Genomic DNA, 21,214 nt, shown 5'->3' on the forward strand with positions numbered 1-21,214 from the left:
TAGCTATATCTTCTTTGCAATGCTGGCAGAAAGAAAAATGTTTACCAATAAACTCAGCACATTTGACCGAGAAGATACATAAGGAGCACACATTGTAAAAGACTAATTTTACAATCTAGGCTAACAGAACTTTAAAGCAATCTGTATCTAATAATACAGAATACTTTTCTTGGTGTGTTCATGATACAGTATTATTGGAATCATTTCCCCCAGTAAATAGTAACTATTAATGAGTTTGACAGTGAATATGTTGTCATATATGCTTATCATAAAATAGCTCTTCTGTGTCGGAATGGAATTCTTATTATCAGCAATAGATAGTGAAGACTGTATGTACTGCCCAAGTTTGTATTACAACCTTGTAATGGAATGTGTTCCAATGGATCTTAGCAAATCACAGCATATCATTCTAACTCCTCTGCTGGTGAACTTTTAACTTGAAACTCTAGCAGAGGGCTCGGCAAGCCTTCTAACTGATGTGAAACTGTGGAAGTAAATCACTTTGCTGGGAACAAGGGGAAGTCCTGCACATTGTGTCTCCCAACTTTATTGTCTGCAGCTTCTTTGCACAATAGCAGTTGATTTTTTTAAAATAAGGATTAAATTAATTGAATTTCCAATTATGGAAAATATGGAATTCCAAAGCAGAGCTCACTCCTATATGATTCCAGAGAATGAAGAAGTTCCACACAGGGGTATTCATGATCTGCATAATATCAATGGAAATGAAGGCGAGAAAGCAGTGTCAAAATTGCAACGTAGGCACAGTGACATAAAAGTATACAAAGAATTTTGTGACTTTTATGCAAGATTGTAAGTTCACTTTTTCAAGTTGGGATGTTACTGTGGTAAAATAATTTTAAAATCTGCAGTTGTTTTTTTCCAATGAAATTTCATGTAGAATGTGTTTGAATCACTCTCTAACATAAAGCTTACTATTCCTACGATAAATTTCTAGTTTTGATTTCTTCTAAAACTTGCAACAGTTGCTGTAAACAAAAACAGACTTTAATTTCAGTAGGTTTTATTTCAATTACATGTATTAGATTGGATTTGTTGAATAGACTATGTGCTCTGTGAGACTTCTGATATTAGGTTCTGTAAATTATGGGGGAAATGTGTAAACTATCCCATTGGTAACAAAAGAAAACCATTCTACATTTAATATTAATCAGTAGTGCTATAGTAATACATATTTCTCAAAGAAAAGTGAAGAAATATTTGCATTTTTGGGAGAAAGGAGGGTTATAAGGCTTTGTTTTGATAGAAGCTGTCATTTTCCAAGTTTCTTTATTTTATGCGGTTGCCTAAATTAATGCTGAAAGTTGAATTCTAAGCTATAGTCTTCGTTTATCATTCTTAGTATTCAAGAGCTGTTGAGCTCTAAAGAAAGGTCACAATTTATATTGTGATCAATATTGGCGTCACATCCAGTTTATTCTGTTATTGGGTATGACAAATGAAGCGATTCAATTCTCTTCCATAAAGCACAATAGTTTTGATGGAGATAGATTGTGGAGAAAGGCAGTTAGCTATAGAGCTTAAACACAACTGTTGGCGCTTAACATTTCTTTTTGTATGTGTTTGACTGAAACCCCTGTGGAATAAAATGTTCTTGGTCTGATACTCTTTGTCAGGGATTTTGCTCATGAAGGTATCTCTGGAAGACACCTTTTTCTGTAAAATGCTGTAGAATAGAAAAAAGCAGCAGATTAATAATAACCAGTCAAGTGTTTCTTTAATCAGGGGTTAGCCTTTTTATGTGGTACAACAGGATAAGGAATAGACCAGCTTTCAACTACACCTCTACCTCGATATAACACTGTCCTCGGGAGCCAAAAAATCTTACCGTGTTATAGGTGAAACCGGGTTATATTGAACTTGCTTTGATCCACCGGAGTGTGCAGCCCCCCCCGGGAGCACTGCTTTACCGCGTTATATCCGAATTCATGTTATATCGGGTCGCGTTATATCGAGGTAGCGGTGTATTTAATAAAATGTATGCTTGCTAGTACTTTGTATGAGATTGTTCCTGCACAAGGTGCTGAGCATCCTCCAACTCCTATTGAAATCAATGGGAGTCACAGGCACTCAGCACCTTGTGTGGGATTGAGCCTTTTATATCTATAGATACAGCATGATTTTTTCTGAACAATAAAATCTGTTTATTTTTGAAGAATAAAACAGATTGTTTATAAACTTCTGATTAAATGTTTGGATCAAATCAGATTACCAGCAAATTCAAATACCTGAAATTGTTCTTGTATACACTCTAGAACATGTTCTGCTAACATTTGTCAGATGTTGTGAAAATTAAGAGTTGTCCTGTGCATTCTCCATGTTACAGATAAGTATTTAATAGAAAACTTAGTCTCAAAGACTTAAGTTTTGTGAATTTAGATTTAAGCAAGAAAGCCTCTTGCAGTGTGAAAAATCAAGCATAGACTTTGAAATTTTAGAGCAGTTCCTCATTTGATTGCAAAGGAGCTGTGTTGATTTATTGCAGATGAGGATTTGTCCTTAAAGATAGAGTTTAGTCCCTCTGATATTTGCAAATATTGCATTATAATGTTATTACTACATGCCTTTAAGAAGCACACCCAAGCATTGTTATTTGGAAGTTTTCCTAATCTCTGATTCAAATTCCATGTATCTTCAAGTCATTTTGCAAAATTGAAAAATCTAAAGAACACTTTTTACCATTTACCATTCCTTACCTCTTGATTATTTCTGCCATAGAAGTTATGTTAAATATATTTTGTCCTTTTTATTGATGCCTCAGATCTTTTGAATTGGTTTTGAATTGATATTCACTTTCAGAACAATATTCTTGCTTTGATCTCAGATGGGGAAACATCTTTAATTACTGATGAAATTGGCTCTTGTCTTCCATAATCATTGTAATTGTTTATTTCCTTTTCTTTCTTGTAGTACTTGATTGAATGAAAATATAACCTGTTTTTTCCCCTCATACAAGCCTGAACATACATTTTTGACCAAAAGTTCTTAGAATAGGGTGCTGCTTTGACCAAAAAAAAAAAAAAAAAAAAATGGAAACATCTCACAACTTTTTCCTCATTAAGGGACTGCTGCAACTCCCATTATAGTCAGTGGAAAGATTTCCATGACTTCAGTGGGAGTTTGATTGGGACAGTTGGCTTTTCAAAAGAGAAATGAAATAAAATCAGTGGAACTGAGTGTTTCCTTTTTCTTTATCCCCTCATTTTAGAGAAGATCAACAATCTCTTTTTGGTTTGTTTTTTGTTACAGTAATATGGCAAATGCTCTTGCAAATGCCATATGTGAGCGCTGCAAAGGAGGCTTTGCACCTGCTGAGAAGATTGTTAACAGCAATGGTGAACTGTACCATGAACAGTGTTTTGTGTGTGCCCAGTGCTTTCAGCAGTTCCCTGAAGGGCTCTTTTACGAGGTAAGTTGGTTAAAATGTTTTTCTCCCCTGAGTTCCTTGGCTTTTATTGTTTATAACGTACAAATGATAAATACTGACAGTGCATTTGTTTATAAAATATTATCACAGAATGGCAGGAGCATTCTTTGAAAAGAAATATCCAGCAGAGACAGAAGGAAGTAGAGACATTTCTAGTTTTGCCTGTAAAGACACATTATGGGACATTTCTATGACACATCTACATAATGTGGGAGTGCAGGAGCTTTGCCTATAAAGACACATTATGTATGTTGTACTGGAAGCACTCAGAAAACACAGCTACTAAAAAGAAATGTAACGTAGAGAGTGAAATCCTGACCCCACTGACTTTGCTGTGGCCAGGATTTCACCCAGAGTGTTTCTATTAGAGATGAGCCCATGATGTGATGTTCAGATTCAGATTTGAACGTACCCAGAGTATGATGGGATTTGGATCAGGTATTCTACTTCAGGACCATCTCTAGTAAGGTATAGCATTTTAAACTAACAAAACTAAAACAATTCTGAGTTAATGCTTTGCTCATTACATTGTATTATACTGTCAGAACTTGTATCACTTTTGTTGTGCTGTTCCTTGGCATAGCAATCTGAGGATATTCTAAATCAATTGTTAAACATTGAATTTAAGGGCCCTTTAGCATATTTTTCTAAAATTTGTGTTCTCTCAGGTCAAATATGTATTTTAATTTTAATCCAGTTTCTCCCCCCTCTTTTCTCTTTCATGGGGATTCAGGCTGTGGGTGGGCTATTTTCACCTAGTACAAAGTGACCTTAGAGAGAGCTTTTGACCAGTCTATAAAATATTGAGTGATTTATATAGGACAGACTAAAGCCTGTGAGATAGGCAAGTATTGTCCATGGAAAGATTTATGTTACATTACAATCTCAGAATGGAGTAAACCAGCTCTTACTAACCTATTCACATTGTCTAGGCTTCTAAGGTGCTTCAGACACGATGCAGTGTGAAAAGAAGCAGTATTATTATTTCAGTTAATACTCTCGCCAAGTCCCCAGGCCCTTCCTATTTTCCTGTACAGTCAGAATCTTCGGACTTTCTCTCCACCAAATGCATCTCTTGTGTCTTTATTTTCACTGGTGCTATTTCTAATTCAGGAATGAAGGAGATACAACTAGAGGTGGGGTAGTGGGAGCAGGAGCTTGGTTTGGGAGCAGGAGCTTGGTTTCAGAGCAGTGCAAACAGCTGGGTAAGAAGGGGAAGAGCATCCGGAAGCAGGAGGTTGCCTGGCTGTGAGGGGGGAAAAGAGTACTGAGAACTGCAGGGCTGCAAAAGCAGAGGTAGGGAGGGGCAAGCCTGGGCAGAGGTGGAGAAGTGGGTGGGAGAGGAATAGTGGGGAAGAGACAGTCAAGCACAGAGAAATAAATAACAGGGTGAGGCAAGGCTACTGGGAGAAGGGAAGAAGGATAGGTTTGAAGAGGTAGTTGGGTAGAAGCTATTAACTGGGACCTGATCAGGAGGAGATCTATATCTGGGACATGCTGTAGTGCAGTGTTTCTCAAACTGGGGTTGCCGCTTGTGTAGGGAAAGCCCCTGGTGGGCCGGGCCGGTTTGTTTACCTCCCTGTCCGCAGGTCCGGCTGATCGCGACTCCCACTGGCCGCGGTTCGCCGCTGCAGGCCAATGGGGGCTGCTGGAAGCGGCGGCCAGTAAGTCCCTTGGCCCGCGCTGCTTCCAGCAGCTCCCATTGGCCTGGAGCAGCGAACCGCGGCCAGTGGGAGCCGCGATTGGCCGGACCTACGGACGGGGCAGGTAAACAAACCGGCCCGGCCCGCCAGGGGATTTCCCTACACAAGCGGTGACCCCAGTTTGAGAAACACTGCTGTAGTGGGTGCCAGAAGACATCTGGAAGGAGAGTGTGTAGCATACTGCTGGTAGGAGAGGAGAGTGGGGCAGGCTGATTGCTGTGAGCTTGCTGAGAATTTGCTATTCTTTGGCTGGCTTGAGGATCCCAGTCCTGCAGGAATTCTCCAAATCCTCAGATGTTGGAGCAGTTCTTGGGTACCATTGTAGTGGCACAGTAGAAGGAAGGGCTTAAATCACAGCTCAGCCTATTTTCGCACCTAACCCAAAAAGATTAAAATCCCTTTAGTGCTCACACACAGCCATATGAAGAAGTGAGGTTTTTACCCAGGAAAGCTTATGCCCAAATAAATCTGTTAGTCTTTAAGGTGCCACCAGACTCTTTGTTGTTTTTGTAGCCATATGTGAATAGTCTCAAAGAGCATAAGCAAGTGCCCCTGTGTTGTTTGGATGTATCTAGGGTCTTTGCATCAACAATGAAGCAAATGCCTCTCCCCTTCCCCATTATCTATTTAATGTCTCCCTTAACATTCTTGTCTATGGTGTGAAAGCATCTATTGTCCGGCCAAGCTGGAAGAAAGACAGGAGCCAATGGATGTGGTTTATTCATGGATTCCAAGACCAGAAGGGACGATTCTGATCATCTAGTCTGACCTTCTGTATAACACAGGCCATAGAACTTCCCAAAAATAATTCCTAGAGCAGAACTTTTAGAAAAACATCCAAGCTTGATTTAAAACTTGTCAGTGATGGAGAACCCACCATAACCCTTGGTAAATTGTTCCAGTGGTTAATGTCCCTCACTATCAAAAATGTATACCTCATTTCCAATCTGAATTTATCTAGCTTCAACTTCCTGCCATTAGATCGTGTTATACCTTTCTCTGCTAGTTTGAAGAGCCCATTATTGAATATTTGTTCCCTTTGTAGATACTTACAGACTGTAATCAAGTAACCCCTTAAGTTTCTCTTTGTTAAGCTAAGTAGATTGAGCTCTTTGAGTCTGTCAGTATAAGGCATGCTCATGTCGATTCCATTCTAGGTGTGTGTGCGCCCACATGCGCGGCCGTTGGAGATTTTTGCCTTAGCAGTACCCGTAGGGCTGCCTGTAGCTCCCTCTAGAGCAGGGGTGGGCAAACTACGGCCCACGGGCCACATCTGGCCCACGGCCCGGCCCCCAAGCTCCTGGCCCAGGAGGCTAGCCCCTGGCCCCTCCCCTGCTGTCCCCCCTCCCCCGCAGCCTCAGCTCGCTCGCTCCGCCGGCGGCGCAATGCTCTGGGCGGCAGGGCTGTGAGCTCCTTGGGCAGCGCAGCTGCAGAGCCCGGCCTGATCTGGTCTCTGTGCTGCGTTGTGGTGGGGGCAGCATGGCTGTAGCGCCACCAGCCACCGGTGCTCCAGGCACTGCGGTAAGGGGGCAGGGACCGGGGGGAGGGGGGGAGTTGGATAGAGGGCAGGGGAGTTCGGGGTGGTGGTCAGGGGGCGGGGGTGTGGATAGGGGGCGGGGTGGGGGGACGGGACAGGGAGTTGAATGGGGGCAGGGGTCCCGAGGGGCAGTCAGGAAGGAGGGGGGGTTTGATGGGGCAGAAGGGAGCAGGCAGGGGTTCCGGGGGCAGTCAGGGGACAGGGAGCGGGGGTGTGTGGATGGGGCAGGGGTCTCAGAGGGGCCATCAGAGAAGGGGCGGGGGTTGGATGAGGCAGGAGTCCCGGGCGGGGGGCAGGTAGGAGGTGGGGGCCGGGCCACGACCCCCTCCCCTAACCGACCCTCCATACAATTTACGAAACACGATGCGGCCCTTAGGCCAAAACGTTTGCCCACCCCTGCCCTAGAGTGCTGCGCTCATGCCGTGGTATATCAGGTGCTGCCGGCCCACGCCCTCTCAGTTCCTCAACGCCCCTGGTGGTCAGTCAGAGTGCCTCTCTTGCTTGTCAAGAGCAAGCAGATTCTTCCATTGGACTTCATGCCTTTGGGCCTTTGTTGGTTAGTGTTAAGTAGTTATTAAGTGCATAGTTGTGATAGTTAAGGTCCCAGTGGAGACCTCCTCTTCCCCCCCCCCCCCCAAGTGGGGCATGCCCCGAGTTCCCGGGTTTAAGCCCTGCTTGGTTTGTGGCAGGCCTATGCCTGTGAGTGACCCCCATGCAAGGGCAACGCTAGGGAGGGGCATGAATGGTCACATGCCCCTCTCCAGACGCCCGGGGGGGGCACATTCCAGAGGGGGGAAGCTGTCCTGTCCTGCCCACCAGCTGTGCTCTGGTACGTGCCTGGACCAGAGTAGCCTGCCTGCCTAAGCTTGCTGAAGTCGATGTGCCTGCCGCTGCCTACCCAGTGAGCAGAGAAGCAGGAGAGCATCTTTCTTGCAGTGACGGGGCAAAATGGGAGGGCTCAGGGGAGGAACAGGGGGCCGCTGGGGACACTGGGGATGATCATGGGGGGGATGGGGAGGCAGCATAGGCCAGGGCTGGGAGTCTGGTGCGGGGGAGGGGCAAGGAAGGAGCCATGTGGCCGGCCTGGATGGGCATCTGGGGGAGGGAGCAGCAGGGCCAGGGGCTAGCCATGGGGGGCGTGTTTGGGGGCTGCAAAACCCATGGGGGATTTCTGTGGGAGAGAGGTTTCTTGGCCTGGGTTCCTCCGGCCACACAATAAGCTAGACGGAAATCCCTGATGTGCTTTTAGCAATGCACGGGATTCCTTTAAAGCCATAAGGGTAGGAAGCAGGTATTTTACTTTAAATACGGCCCGGCCTGAGTTCAAAATATTGCATGAGTGCAGAATCAGACTCAGATTTCATGAAAGAAAACCAAACTTCTCATATGATCTGGGCCAGCCTACTAGTAGCTGGTGAGCACTTTAAACAGTGCATCCTCCAAATGTTTGTTGTGTGTTGATATGAAATTCAAAGGAGGGTGAGGATGGTCTTATGGTTAAAACACTGACTTCTCTTTATAAGACCTAAATATTATAATTTTGCCACAGACTTCCTTTATGCAAGTCACTTAATTTCTCTCTGCCTTAGTTTCCCTATCTGTAAAATGGGGATAATTCTTAGCTAGGAAGGGCATATGATGATGAACTTGTCTGTGAAACTTTATAAGAATGTGCTATAGAAGGACAAAGTATTTATTAAAATATTAGGGATGAGACTTTAAAGAATGGGTGCTTAAGTCAGGCACATATGGCATTGTCTTGCATCGCTGAACTCAAGGATACCATTGCCGTTGATCTCAATGGGAACAGGATCAAAGCCCTAAATCCTTATTGAGGTTCCGGAGTAAGTGGCCCAGTTTTTCAAAGCACCCATCAGTTTCATTTTTGAAAAATTGGGTCATGTATTTCGGAGCCTAACTGGGGCACATATTTAAAGGGAAAATAAAGTCTTGGTCTGTGTGTCTGGAGGTTATTGCCTTTTTTGAGGCAACAATTATTGCTCTTCGGGCATTTTAAAAAAATCTGCAACCAACACTTGTAGAACATTTAGGAGCAATTGTCATGCAAGGGTATGGAACTGAGTAACTGACATCTCAGTGATATCAAGATAACTTGGTGCAAGTTACTCATTCTTCCTTGACTATGAATACATTTTGCATTTGAGTCATGCTTGCAAAATTGTTATGAAAATTTACCAGCGGAGACACAAATTCTACTAACCTAAATTTACAATATTTTAATGAAAGCAATATTTTACTTGCTTGTTTCCCCCCCCGAATTTATTTACCATGCAGGTGTGGAGTTTTGCAAGGCAGAATCAAGTCAGACTATGGGAAATGCTTCAGGAATGAGTGCTGATTAAGTTAGCAGTTCCAGAGTTTTGTGACTGATAATGTGGCACTCCCCAAATTAGCAGATTAGGGCCCAATCCTTCAAACATTTCCACAAAGGTGCAACGTTATTTGCACAAGTAGTCTTATTTAAATCAAGTACACCTCTACCTCGATATAACGCTGTCCTCAGGAGCCAAAAAATCTTACCACGTTATAGGTGAAACCGCGTTATATTGAACTTGCTTTGATCCACCGGAGTGCGGAGCCCCACCCCCCCAGAGCACTGCTTTACGCATTATATTCGAATTCGTGTTCTATTGGGTCGCGTTATATCGAGGTAGCGGTGTAGAGTAGTGATGTGGAATGCAGCTATTGTTGGTACATTGATTACTTGTGTGAGTACTATTTGCAGTGTTTGTACATTATGGTTTCAATCAGAGGACCCAATTCTGCACGTAATGGAGGAGTAGATTAGACAGGCAGAACTGCAGGGTCTCAATGCGTGGATGAGACGATGGTGTAGGGAGGAGGGGTTTAGATTTATTAGGAACTGGGGAAGCTTTTGGGAGAGGGGGAGCCTATACAGGCAGGATGTGCTCCACCTAAACCAAAATGAGGAAAATAGAAAAGAACATAAACTCTGGCAAATGAAGTCTAAAAATATAATTAGAAAGAAGAAAAAAGAATTTGAAGAACAACTAGCCAAAGACTCCAAAAGTAATAGCAAATTTTTTTTTAAATACATCAGAAGCAGAAAGCCTGCTAAACAACCAGTGGGACCACTGGACGATCGAGATGCTAAAGGAGCACTCAAAGATGATAAGGCCATTGCGGAGAAACGAAATGAATTCTTTGCATCGGTCTTCACTGTTGAGGATGTGAGGGAGATTCCCAAACCTGAGCCATTCTTTTTGGGTGACAGATCTGAGGAACTGTCCCAAATTGAGGTGTCATTAGAGGAGTTTTTGGAACAAATTGCTAAACTGAACAATAGTAAGTCTCCAGGACCCGATGGTATTCACCCAAGAGTTCTAAAGGAACTCAAATGTGAAATTGCAGGACTAATAACTGTCATCTGTAGCCTATCATTTAAATCAGCTTCTGTACCAAATAAATGGAGGATAGCTAATGTGATGCCAATTTTTAAAAAGGGCTCCAGAGGTGACCCTGGCAACTACAGGCCAGTAAGCCTCACTTCAGTACTGGACAAATTGGTTGAAACTATCGTAAAGAACAAAACTGTCAGACACATAGATAAACATAATTGGTTGGGAAATAGTCAGCATGGTGTTTGTAAAGGGAAAACATGCCTCACCAATCTACTAGAATTTTTTGAGGGGGTCAACAAGCATGCAGACAAAGGAGATCCAGTGGATATAGTGTATTTAGATTTTCAGAAAGCCTTTGACAAGGTCCCTCACCAAAGGCTCTTAAGCAAAATAAGCAGTCATGGGATAAGAGGGAAGGTTCTCTCATGGATTGGTAACTGGTTAAAAGATAGGAAGCAAAGGATAGGAATAAATGGTCAGTTTTCAGAATGAAGAGAGGTAAATAGTGGTGTCCCCCAGGGATCTGTACTGGACCCAGTCCTATCTACTCCTTTTTCCAGATAGTTTATGAATTTGTTAAACAGTGAGGTTGCAAAATTTGCAGATGATACAAAACTACTCAAGATAGTTACGTCCCAGGCAGACTGCGAAGAGCTACAAAAGGATCTCACAAAACTGGGTGACTGGGCAACAAAATGGCAGATGAAATTTTAATGTTGAAAAATGCAAAGTAATGCACATTGGAAAATATAATTCTAACTATACATATACAATAATGGGGTCTAAATTAGCTGTTACCACTCAAGAGAGAGATCTTGGAGTCATTTTGGATAGTTCTCTGAAATCATCCACTCAATGTGCAGCAGCAGTCAAAAAAGCGAACAGAATGTTGGGAATCATCAAGAAAGGGATAGATAATAAGACTGAAAATATCATATTGCCTCTGTATAAATCCATGTGACGCCCACACCTTTAACTCTGCGTGCAGATGTGGTCGCCTCATCTCAAAAAAGATTTATAGGAATTAGAAAAGGGCAATAAAAATTATTAGGGGTATAGAATGGCTTCCGTATGAGGAGAGATTAATAAGACTGGGACTTTTCAGCTTGAAAAGAGGCGACTAAGGGTGGATATGACAGAGGTCTATAAAATCATGAGTGGTATTGAGAAAGTAAATAAGGAAGTGTTTTTTACTCCTTCTCATAATACAAGAACAAGAGGCCACCAAATGAAATTAATAGGTAGCAGGTTTAAAACAAACACAAGAAAATATTTTTTCACGCAACGCACTGTCAAACCTCTGGAACTCCTTGCCAGAGGGTGGTGTGAAGGCCAATACTATAACGGGGTTCAAAAGGGAGCTAGATGGATTCATGGAAGGTAGGTCCATCAATGGCTATTAGCCAGGATGGGCAGGAATGGTGTCCTAGCCTCTGTTTGCCAGAAGCTGGGATTGGGTGACAGGAGATGGATCACTTGATGATAACCTGTCTGTTCATTCCCTTTGGGGCACCTGCCATTGGCCACTGTCAGAGGACAGGATACTGGGCTTAATGGATCTTTGGTCTGACCCAGTATGGCCGTTCTTATGTTCTTATGAGTAAAAACTTTAGGAGAAGCCATGAAGAAGACTCTGCTGTATTCCTCTTTCACTGCGGCACACCAAGGTTTCTTTCTGAGAGAAGTAGCTGCTTTGCCTGCTAGTTCATAACTACACTTAAGTGCCCTTACCACAACTCAATTAAATTGTATAAAGTAGGTACACTAACGATCACATTTTGATCTAATTTGTATTTAAACACCCATATTTTAACCAAGCTTTATACCAAAGATTTTTTTTAATAATTCATGAAGTAATTTCATCTAGTCATATACCTAAGTGTATTCTGTATCAACAAGAAAAAGAGCAGAACATTACTGCAGCTAGCTCAAGGAAGACCTCCACGCACTGTGCAGCCACATGGGTTAAAAAGCAAACAAAATGTTAGGATACATATGGAATGGAGACTAACTGGAGAGTAAAATAATGCCAATGTATAAACCAATGGTACGCCCTCACCTGGAATACTATGCGCCGATCGGATCGGAGGATAAAGCAGAAATAGAGGGAGTTCAGGCATGGGTGCTGAGATTGATCCGAGGCATGGATAAGCTGTCATATGTAAAGATACTGAAAAGACTGGCATGTTTACCAGAGAGACGTGCTAGGATTTTCAGAAGAGCCCCAGGAGTTAGGTGCCCAACTCCCATTGAATTTCAATGGGATTTCAGTGTCTAACTTTCCTAGGCTCCTTTGAAAATCCTAGCTGAGATGAATGAGAGGGGACCGATAAATGTGTAGAAAACAATGACTGGTACAGAGAAGATAGATTGGGAACTTCTGTTGACCCTGTCTGATATTGTGAGAACAAGGGGATATTAAATTAAATAGAAAGGCAAATTCAAATCTTGTAAAGGGAATTATATTTTCACACAATGCAAAACTAGCGTGTGGAACTCACTGCAATCTCATTGAGGCCAGAAGCTGAGAAGGAGTCCAAAAACGATTAGACATTTATGGATAGTAAGAATATCCAAGTTATAATAGTAATTATACGGTAAAAGAAATACCCTGAGGAATTTTGGAAGGGATATAAACCCTTAACATGCTGTAGGGCATAAACTAACCTCTACTATTGGGGAATAGGAGTAAACTTTCCCTGGGGCACCTTAGACCATAGCTAACTACTGCAGGGTTTCTTGAACCTTGTTCTGAAGCATCTGGTACTGGTTCCTGTTGATGACAGAATACTGGACTAGGTTGACCGCTAGTCTGATCCAGTCTTGTAATTTGGCAATTCCTATATCTCGGTGTTCCTGTTATTAGAAACAAGTATGACAGATTTTTTGATTCATGTAGATTTAAAATTGAGGGTGTTCAGTTATATATAACCATTAAAATAGCCATTAAATTAACCCTATGCAATATGAATTCTCTAACCAAATTATGTATTAAAAATAAAGCAAAACAAAATTAAAAAAAAAAATCTTAGTAAACTAAGCAGCATCTGTTGTTCATCTTGTTAAACTGCCGTCTTCACAATAAATCCTGAGTTGCACAGTTTATATTACTGAATGCTGGATGCAGGGTCAGAAAAGGTGGGTAAATATGCCTTTATTTTGTGGATTACTAATAGTGCACTATAGTGCTGCATTTAATTGTGTGTTACCAGCTGCCTCATTATTCAGTTTATTTTTACTTTTTCTGCAAATGAAATATTCCTTTTATTACAAGTCAAAAACTTAGGAGTTAATGGGATATTCCTGGTTAACAGCAGGCTACATCTTTCTATATAGTTCAAGCGTGTTGCTGACTTTGAGCCTTTTAAGGTATGGGTCCTCAACCTCATTATTATAGACTCACCCCACCAGTGTGAAGAAATAGAGGCCCTATAATGTTTAACTATGGTTTGATGCACTCTTGTGTTCAGTGTATGACAGAGCCATTGAGCTTCCTTAGGCTACACGGAACAGTTCCATGCACTTGAGTTCCCTTGTGCATCTAGCTATCCCTTCCAATTAACAGGAGGATAGACTGAACATGAGAGTTCCTTCAGGCCTGAGCTCAGCAGAACCTCCGAGTGTCTTGTTTGATCTCAGGAGCTCTAAAGAATAATTTTCCAGTCCAGGGTGGTGTTCCATGAATGCCTGTCAGCTTTATTTTGCTTTTGTCAAAGCATCTGTTATAGGGGTACAAATATGTGGTAATTGGTCCAACTTAAAAATAAACCATACAAATTCCTCCTCCTATTAACAGCAGGGAGTATCTCTGCAGACATTTTTCCACCAGATGCTCTTTTTAGGTGTTTCTATATCTCAGGGAGAACACAATTTCCCAAATAGGGAGAGACAGGAATAAATTACTTTTTTGTCCCCGGCTTGTGTATGGACCAGACCACTTGCAGTGATTCTGGAAACATACTTTCTCTTGCGGTCTTTCTGGAGCACAAACTGCTTGATCGATAATGATTTGTCAAGTTTCCAGTGTATTTGAAAGAGCTAAGGTTGGCTGTAGAGTAATATTTCCTGAAAGCAGGGTTGCAAAAGTGCTTACATTTTTTATTAAGATGGCCACCATCCAAGTTCTGCTTTACACCAGGCCTGTGACAGTCAGTCTGGAATTCCCTACAGGTCTAGGAGTCCTGCATTCCTCTCCAGGTGGGCAGAAATGTAGGATCACGGCTAAAGGCACAATGTCAACTTGAAAATCACATTTCTGTCTGAAAACTGTGTACCTACTATAGTGACAAGCTAACAAGTGTTGTCAGATGCTCCCGGTGTGGTGCTCTGCTCTGTTCAATGTTGATATCAATCGGCTGCGTGCCTGTGTTCCCTCTGTGTGCTGCCCCAGCTCTGCGCAGATAGCTGACCCAGCAGGTCCCAAAAGGACCCCCAATGACCACAGACTCTAGTATGGTACGAAGGCACGTCGGCCACGTTTATTGCCTTTAGAGATACACAGTCTCCAGCTTTCCGTGGCAAACGAAGTCCAGGGTGCTGCTAGGGTGCAGCTAGCCAGTACATATGTGCTCCCTTGACAATGGACTCAGCTCAGTCAGTGGCGGGGCTTTCCACTGCCCCCTAGGCTGGACAAAGATATCCACTCAGAGATGCATTCTTATACACAGGTACAAACAGATTACATATCACTCCTGACGTATTGAGGTGCAACCCCTCTACGTAGCAAGGTACAACCCCTTTATGTAGTAAGGTGCCACCTTTCACCTTGTACATATTGGTTTGAACAGAACAACTCTATCCATCATATTACTCTTTTGGCCCTGTCATTGGGATGGGTCAGCCTGTTCCTTGTTATCTGTGTGGAATGTGCAAGTATCCGAATGTTCTGATGTCTAGTGTCCAGTACCTTTTAGGTATGTATCTTTTTGCAGCATCAGCCCTTTCCTTGCCAGCTTCTGTGAGCAGGGCCTGCCTCTGGCTCACAGCTTAACTTTGCTTTATGTTAGCAAAGTCTTGACCATTACTTTAGTTCAGGCCTTAGGCCTCATACCGGGCCTCTGATACAAGGGTTTATGGCTCAGGGCCTCCTCTTACTACAACAAGTAAGATTACGAAAACCAAAAGAGATTGGGGGGGGGGAAGAGTCTCCTCTATTTTTTTTTTTCAGTTTGTTTATTTTATGTACTGAATATATATTGTATTTGTGTATAGTCAGTTTCACAGTGTCCCTGTAAGGTCTGTTAGGGCTAAATTTGGGCCATGCTGCAAGCACCATGTATGGGGCAATGCAGTACCACCATAACCTTTAAATTGTGCCCCTTTACTATCAGCAGTTACTAGTCGCCTGTGCCCCCAAGACAGCCGCCTTAAGTGCTTGGGGGAATCACACATCAAGGAGAGTTGCCGGATCTGTAAGAACTTCGGCCTTGCACCCAGAAGGAGAGGGTCATTCGCCACAGGGCCCTCCTGATGGAGTCTGCTTGCCACCCGGCTTCCGAGCCCTCTACGCAGGCCGCACCGAGTACTTCGGCCTCCGTGCGCAGTGTGCCATCAGCGCCCGACTCCTCTCAGCGCCGGTGCCGAAGAAGGAGGCAAAGAAGCGCTCACCAGCACCAAGCAAGAAGGCCCAATGGTCATCCGGTAAAGGGACCGTGCCTGTCTGCCAGCCTTCTCCGGAGCAGCATGAGCGTGCCTCTGCGGCTGGGGCTCTTAGCCCTCTTAAAGGTCTGTCACTGACTCTGGTGAGCAGTATGGGACCCACAACCCTGCCTGCACTGTCATCATCCCAAGCCCAGGCACAGAGAGAGAGCATAGGTCTCCACCTGCTCCTATAACGTCTCTGGTGCCGCAGGACCAGGCTAAGGCTCCCCGAGAGGGCAAGCCAGCCGTTAAGACCCTGCCGGGGGCAGGGGAGCACCGTAGGTCGCCAGACAAGCAATCCCGTGGCAGGTCACAGGTGCGCTGCCAATCGCCCAGACTCTCCCCCCAGTCGCCAAGACGTTATTTCCCAGTGCAGGGTTGATGCTCCCCATATTATGACTGACGCTGTTTGCCCTCTCGCCGATCTGTGTCTATATGTCGGTCTTAGTCGCTGGCACCATGGGACCGCTCCCCCTCGTGTTACCGGTCTCCGCGGCACCGTTCCCCGTGATGCTGATCTCCCTAGCACCTGGACCATTCTCCCTGTTATAACCATCGGTCGCTTACACCTGGTCAGCGCTCACCGGTAGCCACGACCAGCAAACAGACCCAGGCGTCGACGGCTCCTTCCTTGTCGCCGGAAAGTGGTTCCTCTGGTGCGGAGGCCCAGTTCAGCCCATCGCCCCGGTCTCTGCGACGGGATTGGGCACCGGAAACTGCTCTACCACAACTCCACAGCACTGCAGTGGCAGCAAGGCCAGTGGCCAACACAGTGGCCATATTGGGGAGCATGGGGCATTCCGGTGATGATGATGCCCCCTTTGCAGAGTGCTTCAGTGGCCACGTCGGAGCAGAGATCGACAGCACCGGGCCCGGTACCGGAAGCTTGCTCTGAGGTCGGGGTGGAGGATCTGGTGCCCACCCCCAAACCTCCCTCTCCAGTATCTGCCGAGCCCTCAGAGTCTCCACCGGCGGCCAGGGCTGCCTCCTCTTCCCTGGACGAGGAGGTTGCGGGACCTTCCAGGGCCAGCCCCCCAGACGACTTTAAAGAACACCAAGCCCCTGTCAGGTGGGTGGCCGAGAACTTGGGGCTGGAAGTGCAGGAGATGGCGGAGCAGGAGGACACCCTTTTCAATGTCCTCTCGGCCTCCACGTATGCCTGGATCGCCCTACCTGTACACAGTGGGGTCCTCAAGATTGCTAAGACTCTGTGGCAGACCACCCACCTCTAAACGGGCCGAGAAAAAGTACTTTGTGCCAGCCAAAGGTTTTGAGTACTTGTATACCCACCCTCCCCCAGGCTCACTGGTGGTGTTGGTGCCCAGCGAAAAGGACAAGCAGGTCTTCTCCGCCTCTATCCCCAAGAACAAAGAAGCCAAGAAACTTGATTTGTTTGGCAGAAAAATTTATTCAACAGCCAGCTTACAATTCCGGGTGGCGAACCATCAAGCCCTGCTGGGCTGATACAATTTTAACCTCTGGGACAGCCTCCAGAAGTTCCAGGACTCCCTTCCTCAAGGTCAGACTCAGGAGTTTGGCACCCTGGTAGAGGAAGGGACTGCGGCAGCCAGATGCTCCCTGCAAATGGCATGGGATTCAGCAACGAGGCTGATCGCGTCGGCGGTGGTTATGTGACGCAGCTCTTGGCTCCAAACGGTGGGCCTCTCCCAGGAGATGCAGGCCTCAATTCAGGATCTCCCCTTGGATGGAGTTGGACTCTTCTCCGATCAAACAGACGCCAGGCTACACAGGTAGAAGGACACTAAGGCTACCCTTCGCTCGTTGAGCATGCATGCCCCGCAGTCTGCCAGAAAGCTGGTCCTGGACATAGTAGCCCGGGGCTACACCCTGCAGTTTGTGGATATCCCTCCTTCCCGCCCCCCTGCTTCCCTGTCCATCACGAGCAACTCCTGGTTCAGGAGGTCGACAAGCTCCTGCATTTGGGGATGGTGGAGGCGGTTCCTCGGGACATGGAAGGAAGAGGATTCTACTCTCAATACTTCCTAATCCCAAAGGCCAAGGGAGGCCTCAGACCCATCCTGGACCTGCATGGCCTCAACAAGTCTCTCAGGTTGAAATTCCGCATGGTCTCCCTGGCTCCCATTATCCCTTCCCTGGATCTGGGGAACTGGTACGCCGCTCTTGACTTGAAGGACGCTTATGTTAGAAGAGAACAAGCTGACCCAGAGGCGGATTTGAGTAGATGGGCTTCTTTATTGCGATACTTGTTCCCCTTGACCCAATGGTCGAGTAAGCACTGAGTTAATTACCTCACACTCTTTCATCTAAGTTAGTATGTAAATACCCACATTTACTACAAAAACCCTTATTGAGTAATATGAACGCCCATACAATGAATATTAATAGCTATATACTGAATATAATTATCCCTGCCCCTGATTACTGCTTACAGTATTAGCATATTCTACAGACAATTTTTACTTTGAAGATACATTTATTTGCTATAATTGCAGCCACAAATTCCCTTGATCAGCAATTCACAGGGAAGGGAGGAAGGGGCCATGACCCCGAGCTCCTTTGTAGATCTGGGAAAGGAAGGGAGTGGGAGATAACACTGCTTTACACAAAAAGGTATCCTTTAGATCCCCACCTTCCTTATGCAGCTGCAAGGCTTATCAATCCTTAACAAGGAGAAGGGAGGGGAGAGGGGTAGCACTTTATCAAGCGAAGAGATGGTGCCTGCCCACGCCTTCCTCCCTAATACCATGCTAGCGGTTATCCAGGTCTTTACTTAACCCTTACATACCCAAACAGCTTACTTCCATGTCTCCATATTCCCAGGACATAGACGGTTCCTGCATTTCATAGTGGCAGGGCGCCACTTCCAGTTCATGGTACCACCCTTTGGCCTGTTCTAGCCTCCAGGGTGTTCACGAAATGTGTGGTGCCAGTAGAGGCTTACCTCAGACATCGGGGGGTCCTGATCTTTCCATACCTCGACGACTGGCTCATCAAGGGCAGGTCTCTGGAACAGGTGTGAAAAGGCTCAATCTGGTACGCTCCACCTGCAATGACCTGGGTCCGTTAATAAATACAGAAAAGTCCACATTAACGCCGGTCCAGTGCATAGAGTTTATCATAGCAGTTCTCGATTCCACGCAGGCCAGGGCCTTCCTTCCAGAAGCACGCTTTCAGGCCATGGTGGATCTCATTGCCCACATGAGGAGATATCCGATCACCAGGACACACACATTCCTGCGGTGGCTGGGCCACATGGCAGCATGCACACACATGGTCAGGCACTCTCGGCTTCATCTGTGACCCCTGCAGACGTGGCTAGCAACGGTCTACGTTCCCAGACCGTATCCTCTCGTCCTTAAACTGGTGGCTAGACCCAAAGTCAGTGCTGCGGGGAGTTCCCTTTGTGTCCCCATCACCGTCGCTCACCCTGGTCTTGGATGCATCAGATCTGGGCTGGGAAGCCCACGTAGGCGAGCTCAGCACCCAAGGTCGCTGGATGCAGCACGACTTAGCTCTTTGTACCAACGTCAGGGAGTTCAAAGCGGTGTGCCTGGCCTGTCAGGCATTTTTGCCCCACCTGAAAGGCAAGGTGGTGCAGGTCCTCACAAACAACACGGCCGCAATGTTATTACGTCAACAGGCAGGGCGGCATCAGGTCCTCGGCCCTGTGTCAAGAGACGTTCAGACTCTGGGACCGTTGTGTGCAGAACACCATCCACCTGGTGGCCGCTCATTTACTTGGAACCAGGAACATCCTGGCAGATTGCCTCAGCAGGACCTTCTCCTCTCGCCATGATTGGTCCCTCCATCCGGAGGTAGTCAACCTGATCTTCCGACGGTGGAGGATTCCCCAGGTGGACCTGTTTGTGTCCAGGCAGAACAGGAAGTGCCACGTGTTGTGCTCCCTATATGGCGGAGACAAGGGTTCCCTGTCAGATGCCTTCCTGATCCCATGGTCGGGAGCGCTGATGTACGCCTTTCCTCCGGTGCTGCTTATCCACAGAGTCCTGGTAAAGGTGAAGCAAGACAGAATTGGGTCATTCTCATTGCCCTGGTGTGGCCTCGCCAGCATTGGTTCGGCATGCTGCTGAGTCTTTTGGTGGCTGACCCGTTGCAGTTACTTCCCCGTCCGGATCTGCTATCCCAGGACCATGGCAATCTGCTGCACCCGAACCTGGTGTCACTGCACCTGACAGTGTGGCTGCTCTGTGGTTAAGCACAGACAAGCGAGAGTACTCCACCGCGGTCCAACAGGTCCTGCTGTGCAGCAGGAAGCTTTCCACCAGGACTACTTATGTGGCCAAGTGGAAGCGCTTCGCATGTTGGACCTTCGACAAACGCGTTCATCCTGAGGTGGCCTCGTTTCAGAACATCCTGGACTATTTGCTGCATCTAAAGCTCCAGGGCTTGTCGCTATCTTTGGTCAAGGTGCACCTGGCGGCCATTTCTGCATTCCACCTTCTGCTTCAGGGCAGGTCTGTCTTCGGCCATCCCATGACGGTGCGATTCCTGAAAGGTCTAGAGTGCCTTTACCTGCATGTCCGAGACCCGGTTCCCCTATGGGACCTGAATCTGGTGCTCTTGAAGCTCATTGGCCCTCCTTTTGAACCCCTAACTTCCTGCTCCTTTCTTGGAAGGTGTCCTCCTTGGTCGCTATGACAGTGGCATGGCGGGTGTCCGAGATCAGGGCACTCACGTCGGAGCCGCCCTATACGGTTTTCTACAAGGACATGGTCCAGCTACATCCGCATCCAGCTTTTCTGCCCAAGGTTGTTTCCTGGTTCCACACAGGCCAGGACATTTACTTGCCCGTCCTCTGTCCAAAGCCTCATGCATCAGATAAGGAGCACAGGTTGCATACAATGGACGTCAGACGGGCACTGGCCTTCTACGTGGATAGAACATGGCTGTTCCGTAAGTCAACACAGTTGTTTGTTGCTGTCACGGACAGGATCAAGGGCTGCCCGGAGAATTTCATCTTGGATCACAGCGTGCATATACTACTGCTACGACCTGGCGAAAGTGCACCTGCCAGCAATTGTGATGGCTCATTCCACTAGCGTGCAGGCGTCTTCAGCAGCCTTCCTGGCGCAGGTGCCAATCCAAGAGATCTGTTGGGCTGCCTCCGGGTCATCCGTTCATACTTTCACGTCGCACTACGCACTGACTCAGCAGGCATGAGACGACGCTGGCTTTTAATAAAAAAAAAAAAATATATGGAGCTGGAAGGGACCCTGAAAGGTCATCGAGTCCAGCCCTCTGCCTTCACTAGCAGGACCAAGTACTGATTTTTGCCCTAGATCCCTAAGTGGCCCCCTCAAGGATTGAACTCACAACCCTGGGTTTAGCAGGCCAATGCTCAAACCACTGAGCTATCCCTCCCCCCTTTTGCAGAGCTGTACTACAAGCTACACGACGGTGAACTCCGAGCCCACCTCCATTGATACTGCTTGTGAGTCACCTAGAATGGAATCGACATGAGCAAGCACTCGAAGAAGAAAAAATGGTTACCTACCTTTCG

At 46.0% G+C, this 21,214-nt stretch overlaps 1 protein-coding gene across 4 annotated transcripts in view; it reads left to right on the forward strand.

Annotated features, from left to right (window-relative positions):
* Nucleotides 1–21,214, forward strand: part of LIMS1 (LIM zinc finger domain containing 1) — a 163,802-nt gene that overhangs the window by 101,283 nt on the left and 41,305 nt on the right. For all 4 annotated transcript variants that reach the window (XM_065423809.1, XM_065423810.1, XM_065423808.1 and 1 more), the window contains one exon: nucleotides 3,271–3,430. In XM_065423809.1, the coding sequence (XP_065279881.1) occupies nucleotides 3,271–3,430 (160 nt within the window). Of the gene's footprint in view, nucleotides 1–3,270; nucleotides 3,431–21,214 lie in introns of those variants that run through there.

The sequence above is a fragment of the Emys orbicularis genome, chromosome 1 (genome assembly GCF_028017835.1).
Source record: "Emys orbicularis isolate rEmyOrb1 chromosome 1, rEmyOrb1.hap1, whole genome shotgun sequence".
Classification (NCBI taxonomy): Eukaryota; Metazoa; Chordata; order Testudines; family Emydidae; genus Emys; species Emys orbicularis.